The following is a 13282-nucleotide window of genomic DNA, read 5'->3' as shown; positions in this document are numbered from 1 at the left end:
TGACATTACATTATCAATGGCACTATGCAGTAAGTGTCGTACCTTAGCATCCTTAGCAATTGATGCTATATCTTCAGCAGTATAATCACTCTTCTCCTTTGGTACGGTCTTTGCTGCTTCACCTACAACTGCAACAGCGAGCTTGGTTGGTTTGTGAGGCCCTTCCTTGATTCTATCAAGGTATTCTGGATCTGTTGCTTCCAGGAACATGGTCATCCTTACCTTCCATATGGGATATTCAGATGGTCTCAGTATGGGAACTCTGATAGTCTCATACCGACTTTGAATTTGTGTCTTTGGAGGTTCTTCAGTTTTGGTAGGCTTAGTTGGAGTTTCTGTGTCAGACATGATTGTGTTTGGATCTTTAACTGTATGTGTGTTAACAGATTAGCTCTGATACCACTTGTTAGGTCACACACACTATAGAGGGGGGGTGAATACAGTGTATAATACAATCAAATCGAACTTTAATATATTAAGTAACAGAAAACAAACTTTATTGAAAAATAAACTCTGTTACAGTATGGAACTGTTACCTCTCAGTGATGAACAAATATCACGAGAGCTGCTAGGGTTACAATAAATAATCTTCTCTAATATGATAACACTTATAGTGTAAACCCTATGTCTGTGTTTATATACTACACAGTTACAAGATAATCGCTAATTGATATGGAATATAATTCTGCTTCCTAAAATATATCAATCAGATATCTTTTCTTCCAAGTATTCCATTCTTCACGGAACTCCTTCTTCATGCATATCTCTTCATATGTTTATCTCGATCTTCTTTCCTTTAATCAGCTACTGTCCTTATCTGAACATCCTTCAGCACTTAAGTTCTGATATCTAACTTCTGATGATTATCTCCTGATAATATAAGTACTGATATCCTTAAGTCCTAACTTCCAGTATAAGTACTGATTAATGTTTAAGTACTGACTTGTCCTGTTAAGTAAGATCTGAAATCTAAACATAAATCATATTAGCCATGACATTATCAAATATATCTAACAAACATCGATTTTGGCATTAAAAAAATCAAAAAAATATGCATAGGATCAACTGAATTCACAACACAATTCGACACTATAAGTTCTTCTAAAACCAATGCAACAAAAACCAGAGCATAGAATCCGGTGGCATTCAACAAGCCAGAAAAGAGCATCAATTTTGACATTAAATATTAAAAAAATATATACAGAGGCGCAACTAAATTCACAACACAATTTGATATTTTAAGTTTATCCAAAAGCAATGCTATTAAAATCAGAGCATAGACCTGGTCGCATTCCACAAGCCCGAAAAGAGCATCAATTTTGACATTAAAAAAAATAAAAATTCAAAGGTGCAACTCAATTCACAACACATTTTGACGCTTTTAGTTTTTCTAAAATCAATGCAACTAAAACCACAACATGGAACTTGGTAGCATTCCAAAAGGTCGAAAATAACATCGATTTGGATATTAAAAAATCAAAAAAATACGCAAACTAGAAACTAAGTTCAGCACATGATTTCACACTTCACATGCAACTGAGTTCAAACAAAATCCAAAAAGATCCTGTTGTTCACTTTCTGAGCCTAAAACTAGAGCAGAATTCTCATAAAAAATAAAAACTATGTATACTAGAAACTATGTTTACCACATGATTTCATAGTTCATATGCAACTCGAATGAAGAAAATTCAACTTAGATCAACTTGATTCATTCAATATCCTAAAACTAATCCTCCAATTTTTCAAAAAAAATGAAAACTATAAACTCAAGCAACTCAATTCAGATTTTACGGTTTCTATTAAACTTAATTGAATTATAATTCAAACAGATCAAATTACTCTATATATTTGAAGATTCAAATAAGATTTTGTTTTCAAATCAAACCAAATCGGAAACACAATATGTATAGTGGGTTATAAACAACCGAAAGAAAGAGATTAAAATTAATTGTTACCTTCTATCAATTTGCAAATTAGTTTCCAACGATTTGTTTAATTAATTGCAGTAGAATCAGAGAGAAGATGTCGCCGTAACTATATTTGCAAAATTAAATAATTAGTATAGTCAACTGGCGTACGCTTGCAAATATTCTAAAAAACATTAAATAATTTCCCATTTTTTAAACTTTTTTAAATATATTTTTGAAAATTTCCCTTTAAATTTATATGCAATATAAATTTATAATAAGATGTATTTATTAAAATATGAAAAATTAATATTAATAATTAATTAATTAATTAATAATATTTATTAATTAGTTTTTGATAAATTCCCAAAAAAGAATAAAATTAGTATTTTTTTATAATTTTTTTAAAAATAAAATTTGGAATATACCTAATATTTTACAATATATATTTCAAAAAAATAAAATTATGAAAAAATAATTAAAAAATTATAATTTGAAATTTATAATATAGGCCATTTAACCCTAACAATGGAGCTATTATTTTTTTGGGCAATTGAAACTGAAAAGGTGACGTACTGAATCGAATAGTGGCTATAAACACATATATATGGCTACACACACATATACATGGCGTTTGAATTATGTTTCTATGGATGATAAAAGCTGAGAGTTTATTGTCTCTGTGTAATTACAAAGAAAATCTGTTGCTAAGCTCAAATATGGCCATCACTTTCATCTGGGTAATTGTTTGACCTTTTTAATATTGTATTACTTATTTATGTTATTATTTTTGCTGTTGTTAGTTTTTAAAATGCTTGTTTAATTAGGGTTATTTATTTATGCTTCTATAGTGTTAACTTAGTTTGAATATGGTTTTATATGGAAGTGTGAAATGCATATTTTTGTTTTGGGTGCTTTTATAATTTGTTAAGTTGTTTGATCATAAATTTTCTCTCTGGGTTTTTACGGAAGCTTGAAATGGAAGAACCCTAATGAGGAAACAAATGAAATGGTTTTTGCTCTGTTTGAGAATGTTTTTATATTATCTAATGATTGAATTCTAGGGTTTAATTGTTGTAAATGATGTAGGGATGTTGATGAGTTCAGGGAATAAATATTACATGTCATATGTACGTTGTTCTATTCGTTTAGTGAGGTTGATCTTGGATCAAATACTTATGGCATTAACATCAAGTTTATACTTGTTGGAAATCTTAAGTTGCCATTTGCCAAATTAATAATCTTTGTTTAATTGGGATGAGGAAGGTAACCGTGTTATTCTTCTTATCTACAAATGAATTTCTACAGTTATTATGCTTGGTTAATTTGTTAGTGATCAGCCATCTCAGAAGTTTGTCTATAGATCCTTCGGGTAGATCCAATCGTACCTAAAGGAGTTAATGATAATGTACAAACATGTGTTCATGTCCTGCTTCATCAGCTAAACCATTACTAGTTTATGGAGATGCAAGATTCAGGAATCAAACTTAAGTTGATTTCATTATGGAATCGTTTGATGTTAAACATCATCATGTTTCAATACTTTAGTGGCATTTTATCATCTGGTGACGGAAGCTTTTTACTCTTATTTAGTCTGCTAGTTGCCTGCTGCGAAAATAAATGTAATTAATTAATCAATTTATCATTTTATGTTAGTTTCACATTTTTTTATTTGAAATATTATTACTTTTCAGTTACTCCTATACTTTTTAAAAAGAACAAAAACAACTCCTTTTTATTTTAAAGTCGAGTATCTTTGCATATTTGTTAATAAAATCCCTGGTGTATCTGAAATAATCTTTTTGTATCTTATTTAAAAAACACTAAACCCCACTCAATTTTTTTTAAATATTTCGAGAATATAAGATACCTACCGTTATATTCTTGTAAATATAGAAACAATCAGCCTGACTCTGACCATCAATTAACCTTGATAGAACGATTACCAGTAAACTATACACTATAATCACATTATGAAATCCAGAAAAGATATTTTACAAGATATATTTTTCCTTATAGATATTAAGATAACTAAATTCATCTCCTTTTATGCTTGCCCTCTGTTTGAATTAATACACACAAACACATCTCTATCTTCTTTGAATTTTGTTGCAATGGATAATATAATAGCTGAGAATTTGTTGCTTGTTTGTTCAATATGCCTCGAGTCGATCTCTGATCACGGCGAAAGATCTATGGCTAAGCTCAAATGTGGCCATAAATTTCATCTTGGTATTTTTACTGATTTTATAATATTGAAAAGGATTGTTCACTAAGGTTTATGAAATGTGTGGTTTGTTTGATTGTTTGTGTTGTTAAGGTGTCAGTTATTTCAATCGTGATTGTAATTTATATATAAATTTAAAAAAAGGATTTTTCTCGTGTTGTGTGTGTGTTATTTGTGTGTTGGGAATGCACATGTATTACATTTCAGATGTTTCCTGTTGACTGAAGCTTTCGACTACTTTATTTCATTTGCTAGAGGCCTGCTGCCAACATAAAACTAATTATTAAATTATTAATTAGTTTATGTTACTTTCCGCATTTTACGTTTGAAATATTATTAGTTTTCAGTTATTCTTATACTTTTCAAAGAGAACAAATGTAAATCCTTTTTATTTTTTTAGTCAAGTATATTTGTGTGTTTGTTCGTAAAATCCTGGTGTATCTGAAATAATCTTTTTATATCTTATTTAAAACACAAGGCCCCACTCAATTTTCTTTACATATTTCGATAATATAAGATACCTACCATTATATTATTGTATATATAGTAAAAATCAGCCTGATCGTGACCGTCAATTAACCTTGACCGAACGATTATTATTAGTAATACATACACTATAACCAGATTACGAAATCTAGAGAAGATATTATACAATATATATCTCTTTTGATATATATTAATATAACAAAATTCACCTCTTTCTATGCTTGCCCTCTGTTTGAATTAATACAGACACATTTCTATCTTCTTTGAATTTCGTTGCCATGGATAGTGTAATAGCTGCGAATATGTTGCTTCTGTGTTCAATATGCCTCGAGTCGATTTCTGATCACGAGGAAAGATCTGTGGCTAAGCTCAAATGTGGCCACAAATTTCACCTCGGTATTTTTTGTTGTACTTTTATAATATTGAGAATGATTGTTTAGTAAGGTTCATGGTATGTGTGGTTTGTTCAATTGTTTGTACTGTTACGTTGTTTAGTAATTTCAATCGTGATTATAATTTATATGAAAAATTAAAAAGGGGTGTTTTTGGTGTTGTGTGTGTGTGTAATTTGTGTGTTGGTATGTACATGTACTACTAGTATTGAGTTTTTTTATTGTAAATTGTCGATGCGGTTTAATATCGAACCTTTAAATGGCTGTTATTTTGTTAGGTATATATGGTTTTGATTTATGTCTTATTTGAAATTAGAATTGAGTTCTGTGAAATGATAGAGCTTTAATTTTTTTAGGTGGTGGAGCACGGTGATGAGGTTACAAGTTAAATTTATTACTCGTTTTGAGAACAACGAATATATAAATATATATATATTTATATATATATATTTATTTATTTATTTGGGCAAATTTCATTTGCATAAAATTTATATTATATTTTATTTTTGGAATTTAAGCTGATGAGTTTACAAAATGTTTTTACTGTCTCGTTTCTGAGAAACATCATAAATTTCACTTGATTTAGCTAGATTGATCTTGAATCAATTACTTATTCTTTAAGATTATGTTTATAAGTGGGGTTCATCTAGCTTCAGTCATTTCGTTAAAACTGCAGTTGAAGTAATTTTCCATTAGAGACCGGCCATCTCAGAACATTGAAATATGTATTTTGAACCAAGTAAAAGCATTTTCTTGTTCTATCAGTTAAATGATTGCAAGTTTATAAAGTGCGAGATTCAGCTGTCAAGTTGTAAGTTGGTTTTTAGAGATCTCCCATGTCAAAAGCTTCAAATAGGTCTCTCAAAATAAGTAAAAGCACTTGTTCATGTGTTGCTTCATCAGCTAAAAGATTACAAGTTTATAACGATGCAGGATTCTGCTATAAAATTGTAAATTGGTATAATTATAAATACCCTTTAGGTTAAGTCGTCTTGTCTTAGTACTTTCGTGGAATCCTATCTGATGATGCTTGTTGACAGAAGCTTTCTTCTCGTATTTAGTTAGCTGGTGTCCTGGTGCCAACATATAAGTAAATAAATTCTTAATTTTCTTTCTTTGCCTAAATCCATAGGGTTTCATTGCAAGGAAGAATTCTTTATTGATGTTGCTATAGATTTTAATTCGGATCTTAAAGGGGTTTACTAACAAGAAGTTTATAGATCTCTTAAATTATATATATAAGTGGCATTAATTAAGTTATTTTGTTGAGTTGGTGGTGATCTGCTAGTAAGAATGACTCAATTTATGAGTATCTCTGCTTTAGGAATGTGTTTCATGTTTGTGCATCTTGAGAGCATTAATATTTTACAGTGGTATATTACTCTTACTTAATTGTGTATCTGTGACTATGTTCTAATTTATTTTTTTTGCCACTATATAGATTGCATTGGTTCAGCATTCAATATGGAGGGAGCAATGTTGTGCCCAAATTGCGGTGATGTTGAGGATGGATCTTGGCTATATGCAAATGCGTCTACTTCTTCATCTCCTGACTTCAGTATTAATGACCGGGAGTATTCTTCATTTCCCGACTTCAGTATTGATGACTGGGAGTGGGAAGATTTATATGATTATCTTTTTGCTGATGATTTAAGCACCTTTAATGGTATGACAGGAGATTCATCGTTTGAGTAAGCACAATTTCATCCTTCTGATGCAGTACAATAAAGATGGTTAACTTATGCTAACTTAATTATAGATCTATTATAAAACGTGTAATGTGGAACAGACAATGCAGTACAAAGTAATAGGCCTCCGTACAACTTATGGAGTTCATAGTTCTTCACAATATCTGTTTGAGACTGCTAATAGCTCTTTCAGGTTTCATATGATTATAGTAATGATATTATATATTTTACTTTTAAGTTTAAGATATATAATTCAGTTGAAAGTTATATCTTAAATTTCTTATAAAATTAGTAGTAACCCCTGATTACTTATCTGCTAAAACAAATAGTTATTTTCTGAAATATCTAAGTTTGCGTAAAATTTCTTTTGAGCAATATGCAAGTTTAATTTTTTTAATTTATTGGGGTTTGGTTGTGGGCTAGGAAGCACGGACACAGCATAAAGGGTGCCGTATGTGTGTCGCACAGGGCCGACACGGCTCGGCACCAACACGGCTGAGTACGTGCTATATATAGCTTTTAAACCTCAACTCCTCATACACACACACACACACACTGTAAATACACATTTTATGTGCGACTGTGTGAGTGTGTGTATGTATATATATCAAAAAGAAAAACGGACCTCCAGAAATCACCCACAACCCACGTACTCAGCTGTGTCGGACACGTACTCGGCCTATATTAGATTGGACATCAAGGTTTTTTATCGGCTTAAGTTTTGTACCAATTTTCCTGAACTTCGACACTAGCCCCTTTTGGCATCTGTTTGTGTAATTTATTTTGCATATGATTATCATATCCAACTCATGTCAAGTTGTGGAGTTGGGGTGAACTCAAAGTTCTAGGTTTTTAAACTTTTTGTATTGGATTTATTTTTCGGTCACTTTTAACTATGGTGTAGTATCTGTATTTGTTTCTTGTGCTGATATATTTTTTTTTATGTTCAAAATTTTATAAACTTCTTTTTGACGTTTAGTTGCTTTAAAAATCTTACAGGCAAGTGGAATCGTCTCCAACGCCGAGTAAGTAAATTTCACTCGATTACTTTAAAATTTCATACACTTAGATATTAAATTAGATTTGTCAGTCAGATCGTGAGTTAGTGGGAAGCCATGCCCTATTTGCTGAACATATGGCTGCATCACCGATGGCCCATCCCCATGTTCATGTTCCACCTATTCCCAATGCTATATCTCGTGCAAGTGAGAATTTGGATGATCTCATTTTCAATCATCACATATATGGCCAATCTGGACAAAATGAGCTTTATAATCTCAATCCCTTTCTCGCAGCGAATGTTCAGTATCAAAGTGGGGGTCGTCATTTACCTTCACTTTCTGCTAATAGGAACCTTCTCAATGGTGTTGAACATGTTTTAGACCCTTCAACAATGAGAAATACAAGGGTTGATAGTGATGCTATATTAAGATCTGGACCTTCTGCACTTCCCTTCCTCTACGGTGATAGGTAAGCCCCTTCGAACCCTTTAATACCCCTTTTTACTCTTTTAATGTTTCGGAGGATTAACTAATATGCTAACCTTGTTTCTTTTTTCCTTTTCCTCTTTAATTACAGTTCTTTTCCAGGAGGTGGAAGTTTAATTGTCTCTTCACTGAATCATCCTGGAAGTATCACTTATCCCCATGAAAGGATCCAGGTTTCACATGTCGGCCATCCTCCACAAGGCAATCCTACAAGTCTCCTACCGACCATCATGCCTGGTGCCAGCAGGTTTAGTGGTCCTATAGGCATGCCTGTTTCAACACCAGCTCCTCCTCAAGAGATTTCCAATATTTTTCCTTATCCGGGCAGTCAAAACCTACATTTGGAAAACAGGAACCGTTTGTCTCGCTTCCCTGTTATGCCATTTGATAGGGAATCGGGTTGGGATCCAGAGCGACAGTGGTATGGAGGTGCAGATCCCAGCCAAAGGTCTGGTAACTTTTGGCCGGAATGGCCATAGAAGGTTTAGTTTCTTGGATGTAACTTGTAAGGATTTATTAGCCAAATATAGTGCTCGAAAATTTCAAACTGTCAAGATTTTATTAAAATAAGCAAGCATGTTTGCACATGCTCAAACAGTACATCCTTGATACATCACTTGGTCCCAGAACTGAAACACTGTTTTGTTGATCATGTGGCTTGCATAACTCTTGCAAACTTTTGGTAGAATTCCTAGCTAAATTCCAGAAATCCCAGCTGAAATTCTTCTTTTTTTTTTTTGCATGAAATTAATATGCAAATTGTGAATCCTGTATGTGTGTGGTGTTTGTTTATACAAATAAATGAGAGTGGATTGTTTCCATACAAATGTAGATATTCACCACTCATAGATAGGAATCTAGCATTTTTACATTAGCTAGAGGTGAGAATTCTAGAATTTAGATACATGCCAGGGTTGTAAACCATTGGTTCACGATACCATATCAAACTACGTAACAAAGGCATGAATTTCGCATTCGAGACTTGCGTAACAAAGGATATGAGGTTATACACAGCTGAGCAATGTGTTTTATTCTTCAAAACTGGGATGTGTGCGTTCCACAGTTTTCAATTGAGTATCTTCCAGATATTTATTTGGAAGATGCATACCTCTGCGCAGTAATCTTTTTTCCTTGTTCAGCATACTTTGCAGAAACTGCAACATATCTAATGACAAAAGATATTTCTTTTCTTATTGTACTAGGATTCAAATGTGGTCAAGGATAGAAGAGCAAATTGATGAAGAAAGATTGATACCGTTTTCATGGATGTAAACAGGAAGATTGCGATAGACATCTTTGAAATACTCCAGGACGTGTGTGAGCCCCTAGGATTATATGTACAAAACGTTTCTGTCATATTATTCAAAACCAGCGCAGAAGAGAAAAAACATAAAGACATTGCCTAATCAGCCTTAAACCTGATATTGTTCGGTACCATCTCCTCCCCCTGAACCAGCAAGTAGTTAGGAAAGCTTAGTGAGAATCGTTGGTTTAAGCTCTGAGCAAGAAGTTTTCGCAGTAAGCAAATTGCAGCTAGTGTATGAAATTGTATCAGTGTAAAAACTAACGTACATATTAGTTGTACTGCCATATCAGCCATCACATCCCTGCTGTCTACATTAAGGTTGATGGTTTGATCCTTAATATATCCTGATGCATAATGGTTCACTCCCACGAAATCCAAAGAACCCTTCAGCCATAGAGATTCTGTTTTGGTGAAGGATGGAATCTTCTTACCTGCATTTTTCTTGATCACATCTGGAGAGTCGCCATTCATTAAAGGATTCACAAACCTGAAATTTAGAAAAAAAATGAAGGAGATGCAACTTATATGGCTATCACACGCAGAAAACCTCAAATAATGGTCATGACTTGGGGAAACTTTAGCATTATAGCCTGGTGAATAATATCCGGGTTGACCCCGAGAGGTGTCATGCATTTGTAAGTATTCTAATTTTTGTGACTGGAAGTAATCACAAAAAAATTACAACTGTGGTAAGTTTGGCACTTACCAACCGACATAATATTCATTGGCTCGTTGAGTTGCTAGTAAGTCTTCTGTTGTGTTTGTCCAAGGACTAAACCAAAATACCAACACATTAAGTCCGACAAAACCATGTTGTACTGCCTGCCTCAGATGTTAGTTTCAGTGATTATATGTACATTCAAGTATCTACAGCTAAACAACATATCTTAAGAATTCTTGATGGTCTTAATACCTTGTACTTTCGCTTGTACAGTCTTGCAGCTAATGCATGTGCTAACAAAGTATTATGAGCAACCTTGTACGGTTCATCCAAGGTACCTTGTGTACAATTCATTCCATGGAATGAAGAACAACGCCTTGGAGGCATCATCCCTGCATCATAGCCTAACATCGGCAACATATTTATCTCATTAATGGTAGTCCAGTGCCTAACTCTGTCCCCAAATTCTCTGAAACATGTATCAGCATACGCAACAAAATCCTTCCTGCGTTCACAAATTAATGGAAGCTACTTCGCATTCATAGCAAACTTTGGATCATTCAAGGCGAATAGAAACCATATCTACAGAAGTGTACAAGTAAACAAAGGAGAATTAGAGTTGTTGATCCATATACCCACTCACCACTATGAGTGAAGGTGTCCCAGATGCTAGGAGTTTTCCCATCTTCGAACGGTGCTCCTTCAACCTTAAATTTGCACAACCATGTATGTAGATACGCATTTAGATTACAACGCCGGAGCCGGATTTTGACCTCGTGGCGCTTATGGTGTGAGAGTAAAAACTCGATTTTGGATGATGAAGATAGAAATGTAAGGTGACTGTGTATATATGAGTGTATGAGAGTGATGTGGGAGAGAATAAATAACCCCTAAACCTTCTTTCCTTGTTCTATTTATTGCCCACAAATAGAGTTTAGCGGTTAGTATCTTTCGATCAGTGTCGCTTATTCCTGGGAGCAGAACGACACCTAGGGCGTCTCCAGGTTAGGGATAGTACAAGAGATGTTTCTCCCCATCCATTCACAACTATCAATTTTCATGTGAGATCATCAGTTGTGACTTGCGCTTCACGTATTATACCCTTTTTGGACCTTTTGAGATATGGGTAGTGAAATTGCTTTGATCGGTGGACGTGGGATGGTCCGGAGCTGGACTAGGTAAACAGGCCCGGGTCCAAATAACAATTTATATGAACTGACTAATTTTGGTGACCCAAGTTGGAGTCCAAGTAAAATTATTATCCTATCACTAACTTTTTTTAAAAACTTTGTTTAAGCGAAGAAGTGGAGTCACTTGTAAACAATCTAAAACTCAATTTCTCGCAATCTTCTTTGTAACAAAAATGTGCATTTTCTTGTCTTTATCAAAAAAAATGGAGTTATATTCGCCAAGCAGTGCATTAAACTCATGCAAAAAATGTACTAAACGTAAGTAGTAATCATATGTTTGTTGGAGACTGGCCATTATCAACTTTTACCGGAAAAGAAGCATCGAAAAAGCGCTCGATTATGACTTAAAAACCAATGCACCAAAATTAGGATAAAAACGGTTCGGGTTTGAATCGGTTATTGTAAAATTTAAATTTAAATTTAAATATTTTTAGAATATTCAAATTCAAATCCGTCGGGTTTCGAATTGGACCGGGTAGTTTTTCTGCTATTCAAGATTATGAATATTTTAATGAAATTTAATATTATTTATATATGCAATCATTAATTATATATATATTTATATATTGTTGGGCCTTGGATCAAAGAAAGACGACCCAATGAGTTGTAACTAGAATAATTATTGACTTTGATGTAAAGCCCAAGAAGGCCCATTTGTAAAAGAGAGCCCATTTGGGAGATATAAGACAACAACCTCATTTTAAAGGGTTGACTAATTAAGTAAAGAAAATACCTCCTTAAAGATTAGTCCTATATATTTAATAATAATCGAGACTTATCATTTGGCACTAGAAGGAGGGGTTTACTCTGAAGATCCAACCAAAATATGATCGTGGAAGAAATTGATCCGACAACAGCCGGACCAACTCAGGTGAAGGAACAGACGGCGCCGCCGATCCTAAAAACCAAGGTGAACAAGAACCACTCAAACAATCGACTCTAAAGCCGAAATATTTATTTCCCCCACCAGAGGGAGCGTCTCATGAACAGCCGCTGAACTTAACAAATGCAAATCAACAAGACAAGAAGAAAAAGTTCAAATCAGATTAGCAATTAAGGATCCAGACATCCAAGGGCAAAAAGGTGCTTTCAAGCGACATGCGACTTCATCTCGAGAAAGTTGAGAGGTTAAAAACTCAAAACAATGAAGACCCGGAGGATCTACCTTACTCCGACGAAGAGCTCGAACTTCTAGAACGTGAGACTAGAATGCTCCAAGCCAAGCTCGAACGATAGCGTGAAATTCATCGCCTTCGCCGAGAGCTCCAACAAGCGTTGATAAAAAACCAAGGGCAAGATGATGAATTCTACGACGAAGATGATGACGCTAAATACGAGTATGGACCATCAGCAGAGTCGACATACTCACAACCGCGCGAGCGTCGACAATGTACAGTATCGTCTGCCGACGTCTCTCAGCGAACTGAGTCCACAGAATCTATCTCCCATGAGTAATTTGCTAAAATTCAAGAAAAAATAGCACAGATACGTACCATAATGCGCAATCGTTCGGGATTTGAAACTGTTAGTGAGAGTCCTTTATCTCTGGTTCTCGAGAAAATATGCATCGACAGGACTTTGAAAACACCTTCCCTCGATCATTTCGACGGATCGTCTGACCCGTTAGCATTTCTCAACACTTTTGACGGCCGCATGGCCTTCTTTGGTCACTCAGAGATTGCTCGATGTCAATTTTTCTCCACATGCCTCCAAGGCACAGCTCTTCGATGGTACAACAATCTACCACCTCGGTCCATTGACTCATGAACAACGCTAAAAAGTAAATTCCAAGCTCGATTCTCCAGTAATTATATGTTAGGTCACACACACTGTAGAAGGAGGTTGAATACAGTGTTTAGCACAATCAAATCGAATTAAAGAACACAAGTAACAGAAAACATAATTTATTCAATATAATAAACTCTGTTACAATTTGGA

The 13282-nt window shown here is 34.1% G+C and overlaps 2 protein-coding genes across 7 annotated transcripts; one reads left to right on the top strand and one right to left on the bottom strand.

The window, feature by feature from the left end:
• Positions 1–2453: 2453 nt before the first annotated feature.
• Positions 2454–8916, top strand: LOC141697529 (E3 ubiquitin-protein ligase RFI2-like). Of its 4 annotated transcripts, XM_074501944.1 has the most exons (6): positions 4884–5016; positions 6454–6703; positions 7700–7725; positions 7795–7905; positions 7996–8170; positions 8279–8916. In XM_074501944.1, the coding sequence occupies exons 1-6, from the start codon at positions 4899–4901 to the stop codon at positions 8664–8666; spliced, it is 1068 nt and encodes a 355-aa protein (XP_074358045.1). In that variant the 5' UTR covers positions 4884–4898; the 3' UTR covers positions 8667–8916. The 4 variants fall into 4 exon arrangements, with proteins under 4 accessions (XP_074358046.1, XP_074358044.1, XP_074358047.1 ...); XM_074501945.1 differs by lacking the exon at positions 4884–5016 and adding an exon at positions 2454–2647 and having other exon boundaries at positions 7795–8170; XM_074501943.1 differs by having other exon boundaries at positions 4882–5016; positions 7795–8170.
• Positions 8917–8958: 42 nt separating this feature from the next.
• On the bottom strand, positions 8959–10935 carry LOC141697530 (beta-glucosidase 22-like). 3 transcript variants are annotated; one of them, XM_074501948.1, is made up of 6 exons: positions 10798–10935; positions 10407–10659; positions 10200–10315; positions 9606–9980; positions 9443–9512; positions 8959–9352 (listed from the first exon to the last, which is right to left on the bottom strand). In XM_074501948.1, the coding sequence occupies exons 2-6, from the start codon at positions 10572–10574 to the stop codon at positions 9323–9325; spliced, it is 759 nt and encodes a 252-aa protein (XP_074358049.1). In that variant the 5' UTR covers positions 10575–10659; positions 10798–10935; the 3' UTR covers positions 8959–9322. The 3 variants fall into 3 exon arrangements, with proteins under 3 accessions (XP_074358049.1, XP_074358050.1, XP_074358048.1); XM_074501949.1 differs by lacking the exon at positions 10798–10935 and having other exon boundaries at positions 9606–9634; positions 9760–9980; positions 10407–10780; XM_074501947.1 differs by lacking the exon at positions 10798–10935 and having other exon boundaries at positions 10407–10780.
• Between the last annotated feature and the right edge of the window lie 2347 nt (positions 10936–13282).

Source organism: Apium graveolens, chromosome 11, assembly GCF_009905375.1.
Source record: "Apium graveolens cultivar Ventura chromosome 11, ASM990537v1, whole genome shotgun sequence".
NCBI lineage: Eukaryota > Viridiplantae > Streptophyta > Magnoliopsida > Apiales > Apiaceae > Apium > Apium graveolens.
The sequence above is the reverse complement of the archived record's forward strand: the minus strand, read 5'-3'. Positions and strand labels throughout refer to the sequence as shown.

Coding starts and splice junctions, on each gene's coding strand:
- LOC141697530 (XM_074501948.1), bottom strand. CDS start 10,574: ATGTTGCCGATGTTAGGCTATGATGCAGGGATGATGCCTCCAAGGCGT. Junction 10,316..10,406: donor TGTACAAGCGAAAGTACAAG/GTATTAAGACCA, acceptor CATCTGAGGCAG/GCAGTACAACATGGTTTTGT. Junction 9,981..10,199: donor AATGAATATTATGTCGGTTG/GTAAGTGCCAAA, acceptor TCTAAATTTCAG/GTTTGTGAATCCTTTAATGA.
- LOC141697529 (XM_074501943.1), top strand. CDS start 4,899: ATGGATAGTGTAATAGCTGCGAATATGTTGCTTCTGTGTTCAATATGC. Junction 5,017..6,453: donor TGGCCACAAATTTCACCTCG/GTATTTTTTGTT, acceptor GCCACTATATAG/ATTGCATTGGTTCAGCATTC. Junction 8,171..8,278: donor CCCTTCCTCTACGGTGATAG/GTAAGCCCCTTC, acceptor CTTTAATTACAG/TTCTTTTCCAGGAGGTGGAA.